Raw genomic sequence first — 15888 nt, 5'->3', positions numbered from 1 at the left:
ATGACCAGGGCACACTTACAGGCTTGGTTGGGACAGGCTTTTGAGGCACTGAATGCCAATTCATAGCTTCTTAGGGTGAAGCACTGCTGTTCCACATTCCCAAACTGTTACACAGACTGTGGTACAGTTAACTAAACCTTGCCCATCCAGACACCACAGGGTTAATTATCCCTAGTAACCATAGCAACCAGCACTTCTTCCTCCATCAGCAACTGGCACGTTGCTGCCTTCCCAGCATCAGGCTTTGCAGCACATTTAGGGACCTTCCGTTCCCCCCAGCCACTGGGTTTGGTCAAGCACATCAGGAGGATGTTGGAGCACTCGCTGCTTCACCTAATTCTGGCACTCCTCTGCCCCCACGTCACTTCTGCCTCTCCTCCATAGGGGGAAGGAGGCTGTCAAATTCTCTCCAAGTGTACCAATGCAGGCACAATGTAAAGCAGAGAGCAGCTGCAGCTTCCAAGGAAGGGATGTCACAGGGTAAGGGAAGGGAGGGACTGGTGAGCCTCCAAAGCTGGCATGCCAATCCATCAGGTCAAACAGAAGCAGCACTGCAAGACCAGGGGACTAAGCTGCCCATCCTTGACCCACTATCCCATGGATATTAGAGACCTTTCCTGCCTCTTCAGTGACACCCCCTAACCCCACTGAAGACACCCACCAAGACATCAGTGAGTACCCAAGCCCCCCCCATCTAACGGCACACATATTCTGTCAGGAAGAGAGAAGAAAAATTACTTTCAAAACAGAACTTATCACAAGCTAAAGAAGACATCTTTCTCCTTTTATAGTTCACCTTTGAACTGCAGATGCACAAAAGCAATCATCACATCCTACTTTCCTGCCTGGTTTCCTTCCCTCACTCCTGGGCAGCTGCAGCATGCCAGCACTTGCTCATTTTTAAACCAACCCAATGTAATTTTTATGGTTCCACCCATTGGCATATTTGGCACGGAGAGACACTGCTGTTTTATTAATAGCTTCATGCTGGCCCAGCTCTATCGTATGCAGGATTTCCACAGCATCATTACAATGCATTTTTCACTATTTCTCCTCTCCTTCCTCACATGCCACTCAAGGAGAACAAATGCCGGTCCTCTATATAGCCCTTCCTGTTCCTCAATATTCACCTTGCTCAAGACCTTGCTCCTCCTCCTTTCTCCCTGTCTCCTTCCCCACCCTCCATGACAGTGTCTCGGCACAGCCAGAACAGGAACAGACCTCCCTGGCACCAAGTACTCAAAAAGCCTTCTCAGGAATCTCATTTTGAGAGCACGCTCTTTGTAAGAGGTCCAACACCAGCCACAGCATATGGGGTATTTGGAGCAAAGCTGGAAGGGGAGCACAGTCATTTTAAGTCCCAAAGTTCAGTTACTGCACAATGACAATTCCTTCTTTCTTTCTTCTACAAAAGAGACAGGACAAACTTCTATCTTTGGGCTAACTTTATGAACTGTTCACTAACAGTGGCAACCGCTATGCAAGTGACCCCTGAAAGACAAAGTCTGGCAGCAGACATGAAACACACTGGCAGCATTCCATTTTGGTATTAATATGGGCAAGGCAGTAAGTGGTTTGTACCCAGGATTAATGGTTAACAAGACACAGGATAAAAAAAATTGATCAATGGGACAACATATACCTATTTTCTCTTTTAATCTTCTCTACCATATCCATCATTTCATGGTATTCAAGCAAAACGCTTCTCCATGATTAAAACATTGCTTCAGCACATGAGGTGCATGGGACCCAAGCAAGCTTTAACTAATAGTGTGAGCCTGAAGCATCAGGCATGCAGATGTCCACCAGGTCTTGGCTGACACACCGGTCCTTCCAGGATTAATTTCAGCAGCTTACAGAGGACCCTCCCACAACCTCCACCAGACAGGCCAGCCCTCTGCCAAACTCTCCAGTGTGCATTACTCTGAGCATTGTCACAGATCTGATCACAGTGTTTTGTAGCACAGATTCACCTTTAATGGAAGTGGCTTCCAAGAGTTTCACTGATTGCACAGAACTGTCCTGCTATGAGATCTATCAGTCCACCCTGAGCAGAGAGCTCACTTGTGCTGCACTAACTTCTGTCTTCATGTTGAGCCCCAGCCACAGGAACAGAGAAGGGTCCTATGACTTTTCTTGAAGAGTTCACCACAAGAACCTGCACAGCATGGATTAAAGGCTTTAGAGCACAAATTCAAGTAACTAGACACAAGTACCAACATGTTGCTGATTGGGAGAATTTGTTCACCCACACTTCAACCTGAACAACAATACTAAGAATGGATGTGCTAGCTAGAATTCATAGTTCTTACGGCCCTAAGGGTCAACACCAACCTCTTGGAGACCACAGCTCCTTTCACTTGCCATTTCACACTGCCAGTTATTCCCCCCACCAAGAATAACACACACACACAAAAATCCATGGTTTAAAAAGGCATCAAGAAATAGAGAATCCATCACTTCCCTGGATATTTTCCAATGGTCAATAACAAAAAACCCTACACTCAGGCATTTAATTTCAGTCCATGTGGACTTATTTTGCAGTAATTTATTTGTATTATGCATGCCTCTTACTACGTCAAAGTTTCCCTTTGAGAAAATAATTGACAATAGTCCCCTTTTAGTCCCTTTTCATTGAGCTAAACAGATGGAGCTTGCTTCGTCTTCAGTCTCCAAAACATTTCAATAGCTCCCAATTCCATCTTTTTCTCAGTTTTTCAATACTAAAGCCACTACTCTGAAGTTCATTTTCCCAAGTGCTGCTGGGTGCAGAGGCAGCAAATAGTTCCAGTGACTACCTCACTCTTATAATACTCACAGTATCCACTGGGCCAAGCAGGACACCAGGAAGCTTTGTCAAGTTACCTGCCCACTGTTTCCCTAAAATTGCTCTCCAAGCCACTTTGTTCCAAACATCAACCTTGATGCAGAAGATAAGGCCAGAGCTTTCAGTACTGTGATTCACAACCCTGCAGTTAGGTCATAGGTTGGTATCAGTTCAAGTCAGGAAAAGACCCAAAGCACTTAACAAGACTATGGGTAGCATTCATTTTATTTACCACCCTGTCAGTCTATCACTCATGCTCAATTTCTCCCCACAGCAATTCTGTATCTATCACCATATCAGTGATAAAAATGTTTATGATCAATCCTCTTACACAACCCTATGGAGCCCATTTAATTAGGTTTCACTATCAATGTCAAGCCTTGTCAGTAAACCTGAGAGTAGTTGAAGAGACCTCCTGTCTCCTGACGTTCTTTCTTCATAAACCATAAAACGGATTAGAGAACTTTGCTTGCAATACAGTTGGTAAGTGCTCCACAGGCATTGCAGAGTACCAGTGTCTTAGAGGAGGCTCCTGTCTTTTGAAAGGAAGGGAGGCTGAACTGAACTCTCATGCAGTAGTAGTAGTAATCAATGCCTAACAGCTGGCTGAATATATTAGAGGTATGAATTTATTTCTATTAATCAATCTTCTCATTTCAAAAAGAACAAAAGCAGCTACCTTCAGCAGGATTTGGTTTTCATAGTTCATGTTTAAGTAACACAAAGTGGAGACAGGAGTAACTGATACCTTTCAGTAGTGTCAGCTCAGATTGACACAAGGCAAAGCAATGACCAACCAGCCCACTCTCACCCTGTTCTTTCATTCCCTGCACAACTGTCCTCTTCTCCATCTTCTGGAGTATTCCTGCCACCCGAAGATTCCCTCAGCCACCTCTCCCAATGCTCTTTTTTTTACTACTACTACTACTAGATGCTGAATTTTACAGCTCAATCTCTTTTTATCAATTAGGCACCTGGGAGATACTGTGTGTACCATTCATGGCACAAGAGCATCATACATCTCTTCCCCAAACACCATATAAAATATTTTTCTGTATCTTTTTTGGAAACTGAGCCTACATGCTTACTAAAATTGAGTCTTTTGAGAAATTCCTTCTTTCTCTCTTCTTATATTGTTTTCCTCAACTTTTTTATTGTGCCAGCAACAGTCAACTGTCACCTAGTTTTTATTTATCAATGTCTCATACTACATTTTTAACTACCTCTTAGGTTCACGACATGTTAGCAGATATTATATATTTTTTATGCTCCATAATTTCCTTGCACATTGCTGTGCTAACTACCAAGAATATTCAGTCACAGATTATTTTACTCAATTCCAAGTAACTTCACTCCTTTTCCTCCTCCATTCTCTCTTCCCTCTCCAAGAAACCTGTTTCCTATCAGGGAGGAGTTAAATGTTCCAAAGCTGAGCTGAGGTTCAAAAGACTCTCAGACTTGAGAGGCAGCCACAGGAATTCTGTGTCCCATACGACCCAAAAATATTTGATCCTTTTGGTGGAGGTAACAGTTTCTTGCTCTTATACCTCTTTAGAGGTCTCTAGCTCTAGGTAACTGTCGAATATATTCCTAGTCACTCTTATCTAGTTCAGTATCCAATAGTCAGGAGGGAGCAGACAAGACACCACTGGCAGGAGAGAAGGCAGACATGATCCTTGCAAAGCCTTTTTTATCTGTAGATCACAGCACCATCATCCTTCTGTAATTCAAGGGGCAACTTCCTCACTGGAACAAGTGCCCCAGGGCAGAGCCCAGCCCTTTCATGAAAGAGCCAGTTTGTGCACAATCTCTGCTGCTTTAATTTGCAAATGCCACTACAATCCTCACAAGTGTGTTGTGATGCATCTTAGCCCTTGGGTCTAGGGGAAAACCAGGTACCAACTTAACAGTGCCACCACAAACAACTGCAGAGGAACAGGAATGCAAGACTCTTATTCTTAGTCCCAGAAACAGAAAGGAGGAAAAAAAAAAAAAAGGTAGGAGCACAAAGTCAAAAATAGCTCCTTTCAGCTCCCTCCCCTAAAAGCACGTAGGTTTAGTTACTGCATTCAAACTGCAGCCCTTTAATCAAGGAATCCTACTTATTCATAAGGAGAACTGTAGCTAGACAAACCTTTCAAACACTAGGTCTGCCATCTGGCAGCAGCACTGAGATCTGATCCCAGACACACACAGACTACTGGTAATTGCCCTCACGTGGAATTGCAAGGCACTGCAATTGTTCTGGCATTTAAACCTCCGTGGGCTCCAGATGGGGATTTTTTTGTCTTTGTGGAAAAAAGGTACTGTTAATTACGATATATTTTCCCCTCAAATACCTTTCATTTTGCTCTCCCCAGTTATTTCTGTCATTTTCCAGCAGCAAAAAAACAGATTGAGTGGGGACATGGATAAGTATCTTAAAGAATTCATACCAAAGAAGAAAGTGTGTCACATTTCTCCTGCTTTCCCTGACTCTCTGGATTTGATCCTGCCCAGTGGGGAATGAAGTTCTTCTGAGGGATTGCTCTGTAGGTTTTTCTTTTTTCAAATAATTTCAAATCATAATGGAAAGGTCACAGGCATAACATCTCTGAAAGTGGCAACTTTGCATCCTAGAAGAGGTACATGTAAGAAAAAGGAGAATGAAAGTATCTGGAGACTTACATTTAGCTTCAGACAGATTCTGGTTAGGTGACCAGACCAGCATGCCGAGATTCTCTCTCTCCTGACTTCGTCTTGCAAGTTTGGCTTAAGAGAAAGCAGATACAAACCAAGTTAGAGAGAAAATCATTTCAGATGCAAAATGGATATGAAAGTCACTTATCAGACATTTGCAGCTTTTAATCAAGATACAAAACCCATCTACAGAATTAAAACGCCATCTTCCCATTCAGTCCTGAGGCTTTTCCTTGTTTCTTCAACACATCACCCTCTATATAACATGACAGATACCGCACACTCGCTCCTCCATGCAGTACACTAAGGAGCATACATTAGACCTAAATTAAAAGTTAATTATGTTTCTCTTTCAGCATACTTGATTATTTTTCTTCCAGCCATCATTAAATGAAAAAGGGAGGAGCTAGGCTTAGGCAGCAGGCTCCAAGCCCTTGACATCATGAGACCGTACTGTGCAGCCAGATTAACACTTCAGGGTAGACACATGCATCAACCTCCCGGATTTCACTTCTCAGCACCTCCTCCCCTGCCCCAGTAGCCTTTCTATGCCTCCATTCCCCATGCTGACAGGAAAGCCCACCAAGGTGACACAGAGTTCCACAGGTCAGAATCAGGTCCTCTGCTCAACTGCCCCAGAGAAATTCTTGTGCATTCACACTCACACAGCACCCACGCACCCACGCTCAGAAAGCAAGTCCGTTTTTAACCAACCTAACACCTGTCTGGCATAAAAGCACTGAAAGTTCCAAGTGAAAGAAGCAACCCTCGACCTAAGGTACATTTCAACAGCAAGTTCTTGTGAATCTGCTGTTGTCTGGTCACAAGCAGTCAAAAGATGAGGAGAAAGAAACTTGCTCTGTGGAATAAGCACACACAGCCAGCTCAACTACCCACCCTGGCCAAGAGAAACTTGCAGGTCTTGTTATAAACAAGTGCCTGCAGAACTACCTCCACTACGAAACATCACAGAACACCGGAGTTTTATGCAGCATTTCAACACAATGCTATTTTCCCTGCACTGTGCAATTAGGCATAGAATCATAGAATCATTAAGGTTGGAAGGGACCTTAAAGATCATCTAGTTCCAACCTCCCTGCCATGAGCAGGGAACCCTACCACTAAGACCAGGTTGCAAAAAACCTTGTCCAACCTGGCCTTAAAAACCTCCAAGGATGGGGCATCAAAAACCTCCCTGAGCAACCCATTCCAGTTCCTCACCACCCTTATACTGAAGAATTTCTTCCTAATAACTAACCTAAATCTCACCTCTCTCAGTTTAAAACCATTACCCTTTGTCCTATCACTGTCTTCTGTGATGAAAAGGCCCTCCCCAGCTTTCCCTTGGCTCCCTTCAGGTACTGGAAGGTGCTATAAGGTCTCCCCAGACTCTTCTCCTCTCCAGGCTGAACAGCCCCAATTTTCTTAACTTGTCTCCATAGCAGAGGTGCTCCAGGCCTTTGATCATCTTGATGGCCCTTCTCTGGACCCTCTCCAACAGGTCTGTATCTTCCTTGTGCTGAGGACATATACAACTACCACTTCATGATGCCTTAAACAAATAGGTGAAAAAAGACCTAGTACCACAAAAGATGCAATGCCAGGACCCAGTCTCATGGCACAGGGTATGAAATAAGCTCACGTCTCTGCTGCAGCAGAAAGAGGCCTGCCAGCACCCAGCTCCTGCTCATCTGAATGTTTAGTAATTACAATGCCATGAACACTCATGGTTTGACTCCTGTTTTTAACCTGAAATCTGTTCATCTAATAATACTCAGCATTTGGATGACAAAAATATTTTAACATTAAATTTAATGCACAAATAGCATGCATTAAAAATAACCTGTTGCCAGCAACACATCTACATTGAATTAACAAATTTTTTCTATGACAAACACCATGATTATCTCTCACACTGTTTGGTTTGGTTTTTAATAAGGTTAGCAACTGCACACACAAAATATTTTGTGCACTGTGTGTGTTCATTACTTTCTACACTAGGCAGAAAAACATGAGTGAGAAGAGACAACAGCCTCTGGTGGTGAGAGATGGGGGGTGGAGACGAGTTCTATACACAGAACATGAAGGGTGTCAACTTAAAATTACAATACTGAATTTAAAATTATAACTTCACAAAAAAAAAAAAAGTCTTGAAACATTTAAAATTTGCCTTCTCCCTCATTTCAACTCTATGTTGGGAATGCAAAGAGAGAGGCAACCTTAAGCCTTCCCTTTATCATTTTTTGCTCTCCCTGTCCAGGATGGTCCGTCCTACTCAAGTCTAATATAGGGCTCAAAATGTGCAAAGAACAAAAGAGTCTCTTTCATCACTCTGAACTACACCGAGGATGTTCTTATCCCATAAAAACACTTCAAGACAGAAATAACCCATCAGGTCTCCAAGAAGTTAAAACACTTTCCTCCCAAATCCAAATGCATCCCCAGTAACCCACCGCAGTTCAAGCGCCCAATGTCCAAATCCTGCCAGGGAGGCCTAACACTAGGCAGACGCTAGAGACATTCTCCCAAGTCCAGTGCTGACCCCATCATAAATGCACACAGCCCAAATACTCTTGTTACACGAGGTAGCAAGCAAGAGCTTAAGAGCTTGCTCAGCATTTGAAAGTCTGTTGAAATGGTTATTTCAGATCATCAGCCATGAGAGTAAAAGAGGGGCTTAGAGCAAAGCTGTTATTGCATCCCTTTCCCTCATCTTTCCAAGCACACCTGCAAGGCTCACCAACACAGGAGAATTCCTTCCCCCATTCCCTGCTTCTGGACAAAGGATTACCAGGGTGAATTCAAACACCCTATATTCCAATGACAAAGCTAAAAAGCTAATTTAATTTAATCAATTATATTTTATATAACATTCATTTATATTTTATATAAAAATAACCACATACAGAAGGCAAGGGTTACTCTTTTTTAGGGAAACAGATCAATCTAGGATCAATGGGGTTGCTTGTTTAAGCAACTACAGTTAAACCAGTGCAATCTGTGTTTAGAGAAGCTGTATATTGGTTGATGAGATCATCTGAAGTTTCAGTTAATCCTTCACTTTCATCTAGGCTATTCACCAGGTATTTGTGAAATCTCTGCCACAGCCATTAGCTCCCAGTCACAGCTGTTGTAGGAGCAAACACTCTGTAATCACTTTCCCACTGCTGGCTTTCCTACTTGTAGCAAATCCAGGAGGAATCATGGATGCTTCCTCCACCCTCAAGAGGAAGACCACCTACTCCAAGCAGCACCCCCTACATTTTGTTCCACTACCAGAATTCACATGGGATGCAAGCTCCTATTGCCTTTACCCAAGCAGAGATGTACAGTCTCAAGCAGGCACAGTATCAAGTTGCTTTTTTCCACAGCAGTTCCCATCCCTCTCTTCCCTCATCCCCAGAACATACCGTATCCCCACAGACTACATGCTGACGGAACCAGGTTAAAACTCACTCTGGGTGAAGAAACTGATATTTTTTAAGTTAGTCCCATTTACAGATATGGTTTACTGCACAAGCACAAACAGTTCAACTGTCCAAGGGAAGAGATGAGGCAGGGCAGAATATCCATACGTCACCATTATTCTAAAAAGAAGTTGGGGGGCTGCTTTGTTTTGTTTCCTGGAGCTGTGAGGACACATCTCAATACCAGCACGCAGCTGGCCACACAGTATGTAGGAATATATTGATTTGCACATCAGAGAGACAACACCACTACTGGAGTTCCAATCGCTTCTGCCTGTAGGCTGCAAGAGCAGCACACTGCAAGATGTGAAACCCTGAGCCAGAGCAGCTATGGCTCTTCCCAAACTTTTGGAAAGCTGTTGCAAGACTACCCAACAGAGATTTCAACCAGCAGCAGCAGTTAGTTCAGACTCCAAGAGGTATTAGGCTGATTTTTTTAAAAAAATATCTTGACTGAGTCTTTGAAGCTTGTCTTTTTCCTGCTGTGAAGTTTACTACACAGGACAGCCCCACTCCCAAGCATCTGTCTGTCCAATTTTCATTTGCATATAGGAAGATGTGAGTTCTGCTCTCCCACTACCACCCACAAAGTTTAACGCCTCAGGGGTAAACCCACCTTAGACCCCATACCTGAGTGATCCCAGCTCACACAGGAGTAGGAGAAAAAAAGAGTAAAGTCAGAGCAAAGAAAAAAGCAAACCAAAACTCCTGAAAACTACCCGCTCCCTTCCTCCCAGCACCAAGCACTAAATACTTTTGAGAGTCCTCTGACTTAAACTCCAAGTCTGGACCCCCTTTCTACACCAAGAGGTAGGCATGTATCTGCTTGCATCTGAGGGGTTCTTCTGCAGATACTGTAGCTTCATATTTTCTCTTAGGCAAACCAAAGTTTTACCAGAATGAGAACTATGTGACTAAACTCTGTGTTGAACGTGCTGCAGCGTTTGTCATCACGAATACATTTGTGTTGACATTAAACCACAGATCTTTGTTCAGGCTCTCTCCAGAACATTGCAAGAGTGCCAAGACATGCTCCTCAGCCACCACACTCAGCAGAGTTGCTGCAAATGGACAATGAAGTAGGGCTGAAAGCAACAAGTGTGTTTCTCTCCTCACCTCTACCAGAGTGCTAAGTCAGGACACCTGTCAGGGAAAGGGAAACGGGCATATCTCCAAACAGAAACTACCAAAGGCCACTGCACACAGAGTCCCCACTACAGGTCAGAGAGTACCTCTCCCATCCTTCTGACCTCTCCCCAGTTTCAAGTTAGCCATGGAGCACCTGGCATCAGCACAGAAGGAAAGCTGTGCCTGGCAGGAATACCACTCCTTTCATCCCACCTGAGTGTCCTCTTTGCTGAGATGAACTAAGAGCCTCTGAAGAGTTGTGTCAAAAGGCCAAAGGGTGAAGCTTGCACTTCACAGCTTGAATCTGTCCAACACCTCACCACTTCTGAAGGGAGAGGAGGTCCTGCTCATCCAGCATTTTTCTGCTCTCCTGACTCATGCTCCCTGCCTCTCCCAGCCATCCTGTGTTGACTCTGGCATTCATCCCTCCAAGCCAAGCACATTTGCTAAAACTAACCTGGCAAAACAGAAAGTAAACAGCATTTCCCCCAACCATTAAATCAAATCAGCTGGCTGCAAGATGACACAAACATCCAAACGTATGCACAGCGAGCAGCAGGCTCATGTGGATGGGGGCCTCTCTCCCTTCACACCACAGAGCTTCACCCCAACATGATGGTTCAGCAGCACCAACGCAAGAGAGGGAGGGAGGCTGTTTCCCCTTCCACCAGCTCCAACACCTACTGGACAAACCGTAACAGGGAATATACCTGAGCTTTAAAAACAAAACAAACAAAACAAACAAGTAATCCAACCAAAAAAGCAGTTAAACTGAACTCATAAATTCCTAGTTTGCTGCTGCAAATCCTGAGAGACAAGGAAGGGGGATGAAGAAACAGGGACATGAAGAACACCTCCCTCAATCACAGCACCAGTTCAGACTGTCTTGAGAACCCACTGGTGGAATGAAAGCATACACAAAGCAGGCAGAAAGACAATGGAACCTGCCAGTGAGTGGGAGCTCAGCACTGCGCAGCTCCAGCCTAACATACCCCATCTTATTTTTCTTCTCCAAGTTAAGAGGAGAAACTTGCCAGAATTAACTCAGTGGGAGCCGAGGCCTCTCAAAGACCCACCAATCACTCTGCCTGCTATTTTACTTCTGTGCAAGGCAGTGGTGCCAGCTCCCACTTGAGCTCCTACACATGAGGGAGCTGCTCTGTCTCACAGCTGTATCCAAGGATGCTCCAGGTTCCAGCCACAGCTGTGAGCTGTTCAAGAGAGCTTTGCACCTTGCTTCTGGCACCTTTACTGACCCTTCTGAGAGACGATCCTCATCTCCTGCAGCTGCTAAGAGACACTTTCCTCACAGCTCCATCTTGCTCAAGTGGGGATGAAGGTCTGCTAGGAGGCCTCCAGTATTCTTACTTCTCCATACCCTACTCAGTAGGTCTGTGACGTGAGTTGTTGCTGTTTGTACAAGGCATTTCAGAGCTACCGAAGCCCTCTGAGGTTCAAAGAAGGCAAACCACGCTCTAACACATGACTATGTGAGAGCACGGCAACACACGCCATGAAGAGTGGGAGTCTACTGCTAGTCAGTTCCTCTGTTGTTTAAAAATGTCAAAAGGTAACTCAGAAAAGCATGTCCACTGTCAGGTGCTCAATACAGATACATACTTTTATACTTTCTCCGGAAGGTAAACATGGGCAAATCAAAGTTTAAAAAACACTTGCCATGGAAGAACAGACAATTCTTCAGGTACTGGTCTTTTGCAAGGCACCAGGTAAGAAAAGATTTTAGATCTAAACAAGGTATTTCATGGATTTATCAAAGTTTACACAACAACTGAAATCCCCAAGATACAGGATGGCAAGATTCCCACCTACAAAGGCTATGACACTAGTAACAGCACTTACTGATGCCCCTGTATCGGGTACTAACTCATTTTTAAATCACATATTGCAGGTTTAGAAAGAAAGACTAAGAAACACTTCCTGCTTTTCATATGTAACACTCAGCATTATATATATAATACATGTATTGTATAATACACAAAGGTGAACATAGGTTTTTACTGTTCGCAAAAGGATCTGGAGCTGACTTACAATAACTTAGCAGTTTAATGCTGCTTAAAGCAGTTTTGGACCAAGTCTAAATGTATTTTCTTCGACCGAAGTGAGATTAAACAAGTGCTTCCATTCCCAGCCCTGCATTTTCTTTATCAATGCAGACCTTATATTTATTGCATAGGGTAAAATCCCTTGTTTAGAATACCCATGATGACAGCTAAACAAAGTAAGACAAAGGAGACACTGGCTCCCAGTTTAAAAATCTTGCTCTCACTGGTTCCTTGATACTACTAAGGCTCACAGGGTAACTGTAAATGCACAGCTACAACACCACAACAAAATACCTATGTGGCACAAGAGAATTCTAACAAAATGGAGAGTCAGACAAAAAACTTTTTTCAGGTTCCTTTCCCACTGCTGGCATGGGTGTCTCAAGCAGCAACTCAAAGGCATTTGAAGAACTCTGCTGCCCATCTCCACTTCCTCCTGCATGTGACTTCTGCCCAAGTCAGCAGATAACGCTTGTGGATTCCCTTTCATTTCTGTTTTCTCAGCATAGCCTAGATATAGTAGCTGGTACCCCACTGAAATACCTTCTTTGTACACACTATAGCAGCATTAAACGCAGCAGAACATTTTTAAACTGGAATCCTACAAGCTGAGGAACATTTCTGAATTAAAAACTTACAAATTAAGCAGCAGTTAGTTCTTCCTATACATGACTACACCCAACTGGCACTATAATCTATATGCAAATAAAGTTCTGAGGGCATTTTTGTATCTGCCTAAGGAAACAAAGGTGACTATATGGGTTTCTATACAAAGTAGCAGCACTGGAAACACAGGCTGAAGGGCCTTATTGCCTTAGAATAACTGTAGGTGCTATGCTACAAAAACCCAGAGTATCACACATTACAACAGTGAGAAAAATATTGCTTTAAAAATTACCCAGTTAAAGATTAATCATCCAGCAATGATTACAAAGGTCATTTTGCAGTGATATTACCATCAGAAGAACTGGAAGAGAAAATGAGAAAAAGCACTGATAGCAATACGGTTTCCTGTTCTTTAAAGTAACCAAGTTCAACCAATACTAAGATTGGACTTCACATTTTTGTATTTTTCTATTTTTATCTTAAACTTATTAAGAACATATCTCATCCAAGATGCCTTTCCAGTTTAAGAGTTAACAGTAAAGTAAAAGCTGTGGCCTACATTTTGCCCACAGCTCAGGCCAGACTGAGCAATAAAGCTAGAACAGATGTTGAGGCCTTGCCTTGATTTTTTTTTTCCCCTGAATAATAGGAGTCTGCTCATTCTTTCCTGCAAGCAGGTGGCACCAATGTGCAGCCATAGATGAGGTCTGAATAACTATACAAGCAAACAACCTTTCAATAGTCTATAAGTGTGTAAAATTACTATTTCTACATGCATGTAATTCCAATCCAAGCTCTGCAGTGAGTTCTGCACACACAAGCCCTGCAACTCATTCAGGAGCAGGAACTACATTAACACAACATCAGAAACATTAATTTACCACACACACACACTCAGCATTGAGAAGCACACCTCTGCTAATCACAACAGGCTTTTGTCTAGACATGGCCAGGGTTTTGTACTGAAATGTGAAAGGGTTGGAGTTTGTTTAAAGAGACAACTAAGTATAAAATTAAGATGAGAAAATGCACATTTGATTAAAGACTTTACTCTTTTACAAGCCTTTTTAAGAATGTAAAAATTTGCACCATCCTTTTTTTTTTAAAAAAAAAAAAAAGGAAGGCTAGTAACTATACTACAGCAATGCTGAATGCAAACCCAAAAAGTAGGCAGGCAGAACAAAGCAAACACCTGCAGTGAACGTGTCAAGCTGGACCTACAAGGCTTACTTGCCCTCCCACACGTGCTTCTCCCCCCTCAACATCACAGAGGGCATTCCTGGCCTCCTCAGGCTTGGATTCAGAGCCACAGCTGCTCCAAAGCTCCAACAGAAAGACTGGGATGGGACTGGACCTGTGCTACCCTGCCAGTCAGTAGCAACAAAAGCAAGCACCACACATGGGCTCCACACACGCTATGGCTACCACCCCACAACTAATGGCTGTCACGCTGGGCCCCACATCCTGCCATCAATCCTGGGAACCCCTGCACACCCACAACTCTACAAAACAAAAAAAAATAATCAATGCTGGATGTCCACAAAGCCATGCAGTGAACCATTTAAAAGTTTGTTAAAAATAGGCAAATGCATGCACACAATTAGTTTTGAGAGCCAAGCTAAAAGCTGAGCCAAGCTTCAATGAGCCAGCTACTGCTGGTTTCTGTTCAATGTCCCTGAACATTGTCCCAACAATAAGAGATTTCCTTCCTTACCTCCACACCATTTCCCTTCCACTTTCATTTAGGTGACCAAGAAGTCACACAGGCATGCCTACATGTATGCAAGTAAGATCCACATATAGAATTCAATATACAATATAGCACAGAGTTCCTTCAAGTGCCAGGTCTCACGTTGCCAACAAATATCTAGGCACTGCCAAATCTATCTGAAGCCAAACAGTCTAGTGATGAGGAAGCAAAGCAAAGGCAAACATCTTCCTCTTTCCATCACAGATCTTGATTCTGCTGCCTCTGCTGCTCCCTGACAATCATCAACTCCTACATGCACAGCTCCACATTCATATGGTCTCCCACTTATTTACTAAGCCAGCCCTCGGCTCTTCCCATCCATTGAATAAGAGTTGTGTTCCCATATTCCCAGAAAGAGCAGCTGTTTAGGCCCAGTACTGCCCATTATTCACAGGCAGTACACTTAGAAATAATGAGACCAGGATCATCAGAGAGACTTCCTGATCATGGCACTGTATCTGCATGATTGGATTTAATGGGAAGAGGGGAGAAAAAAGTCCATCAAATAGTCTAATCCTTTATGAACCCATTTATAATTTTGGCATCTACGACATCCTGTGGCAGAGCGCTACAATTTAGTTATATGTTTGTTGTCTGAAGAACAAAGGCCTATACACACACTCTTCTTGGCTCTGAAGCTGCTACCCAGTCACCTCATTTGGTGGCCCCATTTCCTGCCTTATGAGAAGCAGAGAATAACTGCACCCTGCTCATCTCCACCATGTACCTTGCTGTTTTACAGACACTCTACCACACACCTCTCAGTCAGTTTTCCAAGCTAGACAGTCCAAGCTTTTCTGCTTCCCCTCACACAGAAGTGGGAAACAAGAACAATTCCTGTACTTTATCTAGGTATCTTACAGCTCCAAAAAGCATGTATGCATAGGAGATGGATGGAAGCAGAGCACAGTCAGAAGTGTACACAGTGTTTGAGAAGAGGGGACACCACAGGATTTATAAAATATGCCATAATCAGGTTCTGTTTTGATCTCAGATGCTTTCATAACAGCTTTTAACGCTACGCTTGCCTTTTCACTATGACCATTGAGTTGATGAAAAAAGTACACTATGCCTCCCAAGACCTTTATCTGGAAAGGCAAGAGCTAATTTAGAGGCCACAACTGTACACATACAGTTAAGGGCCATTTCATCCTGTGATATACTTTCCCCCATATTACTTAGCACCTAACAGAAAGTGTCACCTGTCATTTTTATAGCCATGCCATCACAAAACTGAACAGGTTGCCCATTCCCCTCTCCTCCCATTCACATATTGTCTTTTACACACCAACAAATGGTCAATCCAGCTGTTAGTAGAAATAAAAAGCGAGAAACAAAAATGTTATTTGAAATGGAGAATCCACAATG

The 15888-nt window shown here is 43.3% G+C and overlaps 1 protein-coding gene across 1 annotated transcript in view; it reads right to left on the bottom strand.

The window, feature by feature from the left end:
* Positions 1-15888, bottom strand: part of RCOR1 (REST corepressor 1) — an 81763-nt gene that overhangs the window by 36069 nt on the left and 29806 nt on the right. Inside the window, exon 3 of the mRNA XM_051621632.1 lies at positions 5495-5578. Within this exon, the coding sequence (XP_051477592.1) occupies positions 5495-5578 (84 nt within the window). The remainder of the gene's footprint in view (positions 1-5494; positions 5579-15888) is intronic.

This window comes from Apus apus, chromosome 5, assembly GCF_020740795.1.
Source record: "Apus apus isolate bApuApu2 chromosome 5, bApuApu2.pri.cur, whole genome shotgun sequence".
Taxonomy (NCBI): Eukaryota; Metazoa; Chordata; class Aves; order Apodiformes; family Apodidae; genus Apus; species Apus apus.
This window is presented reverse-complemented; position numbering and strand designations above follow the sequence as displayed.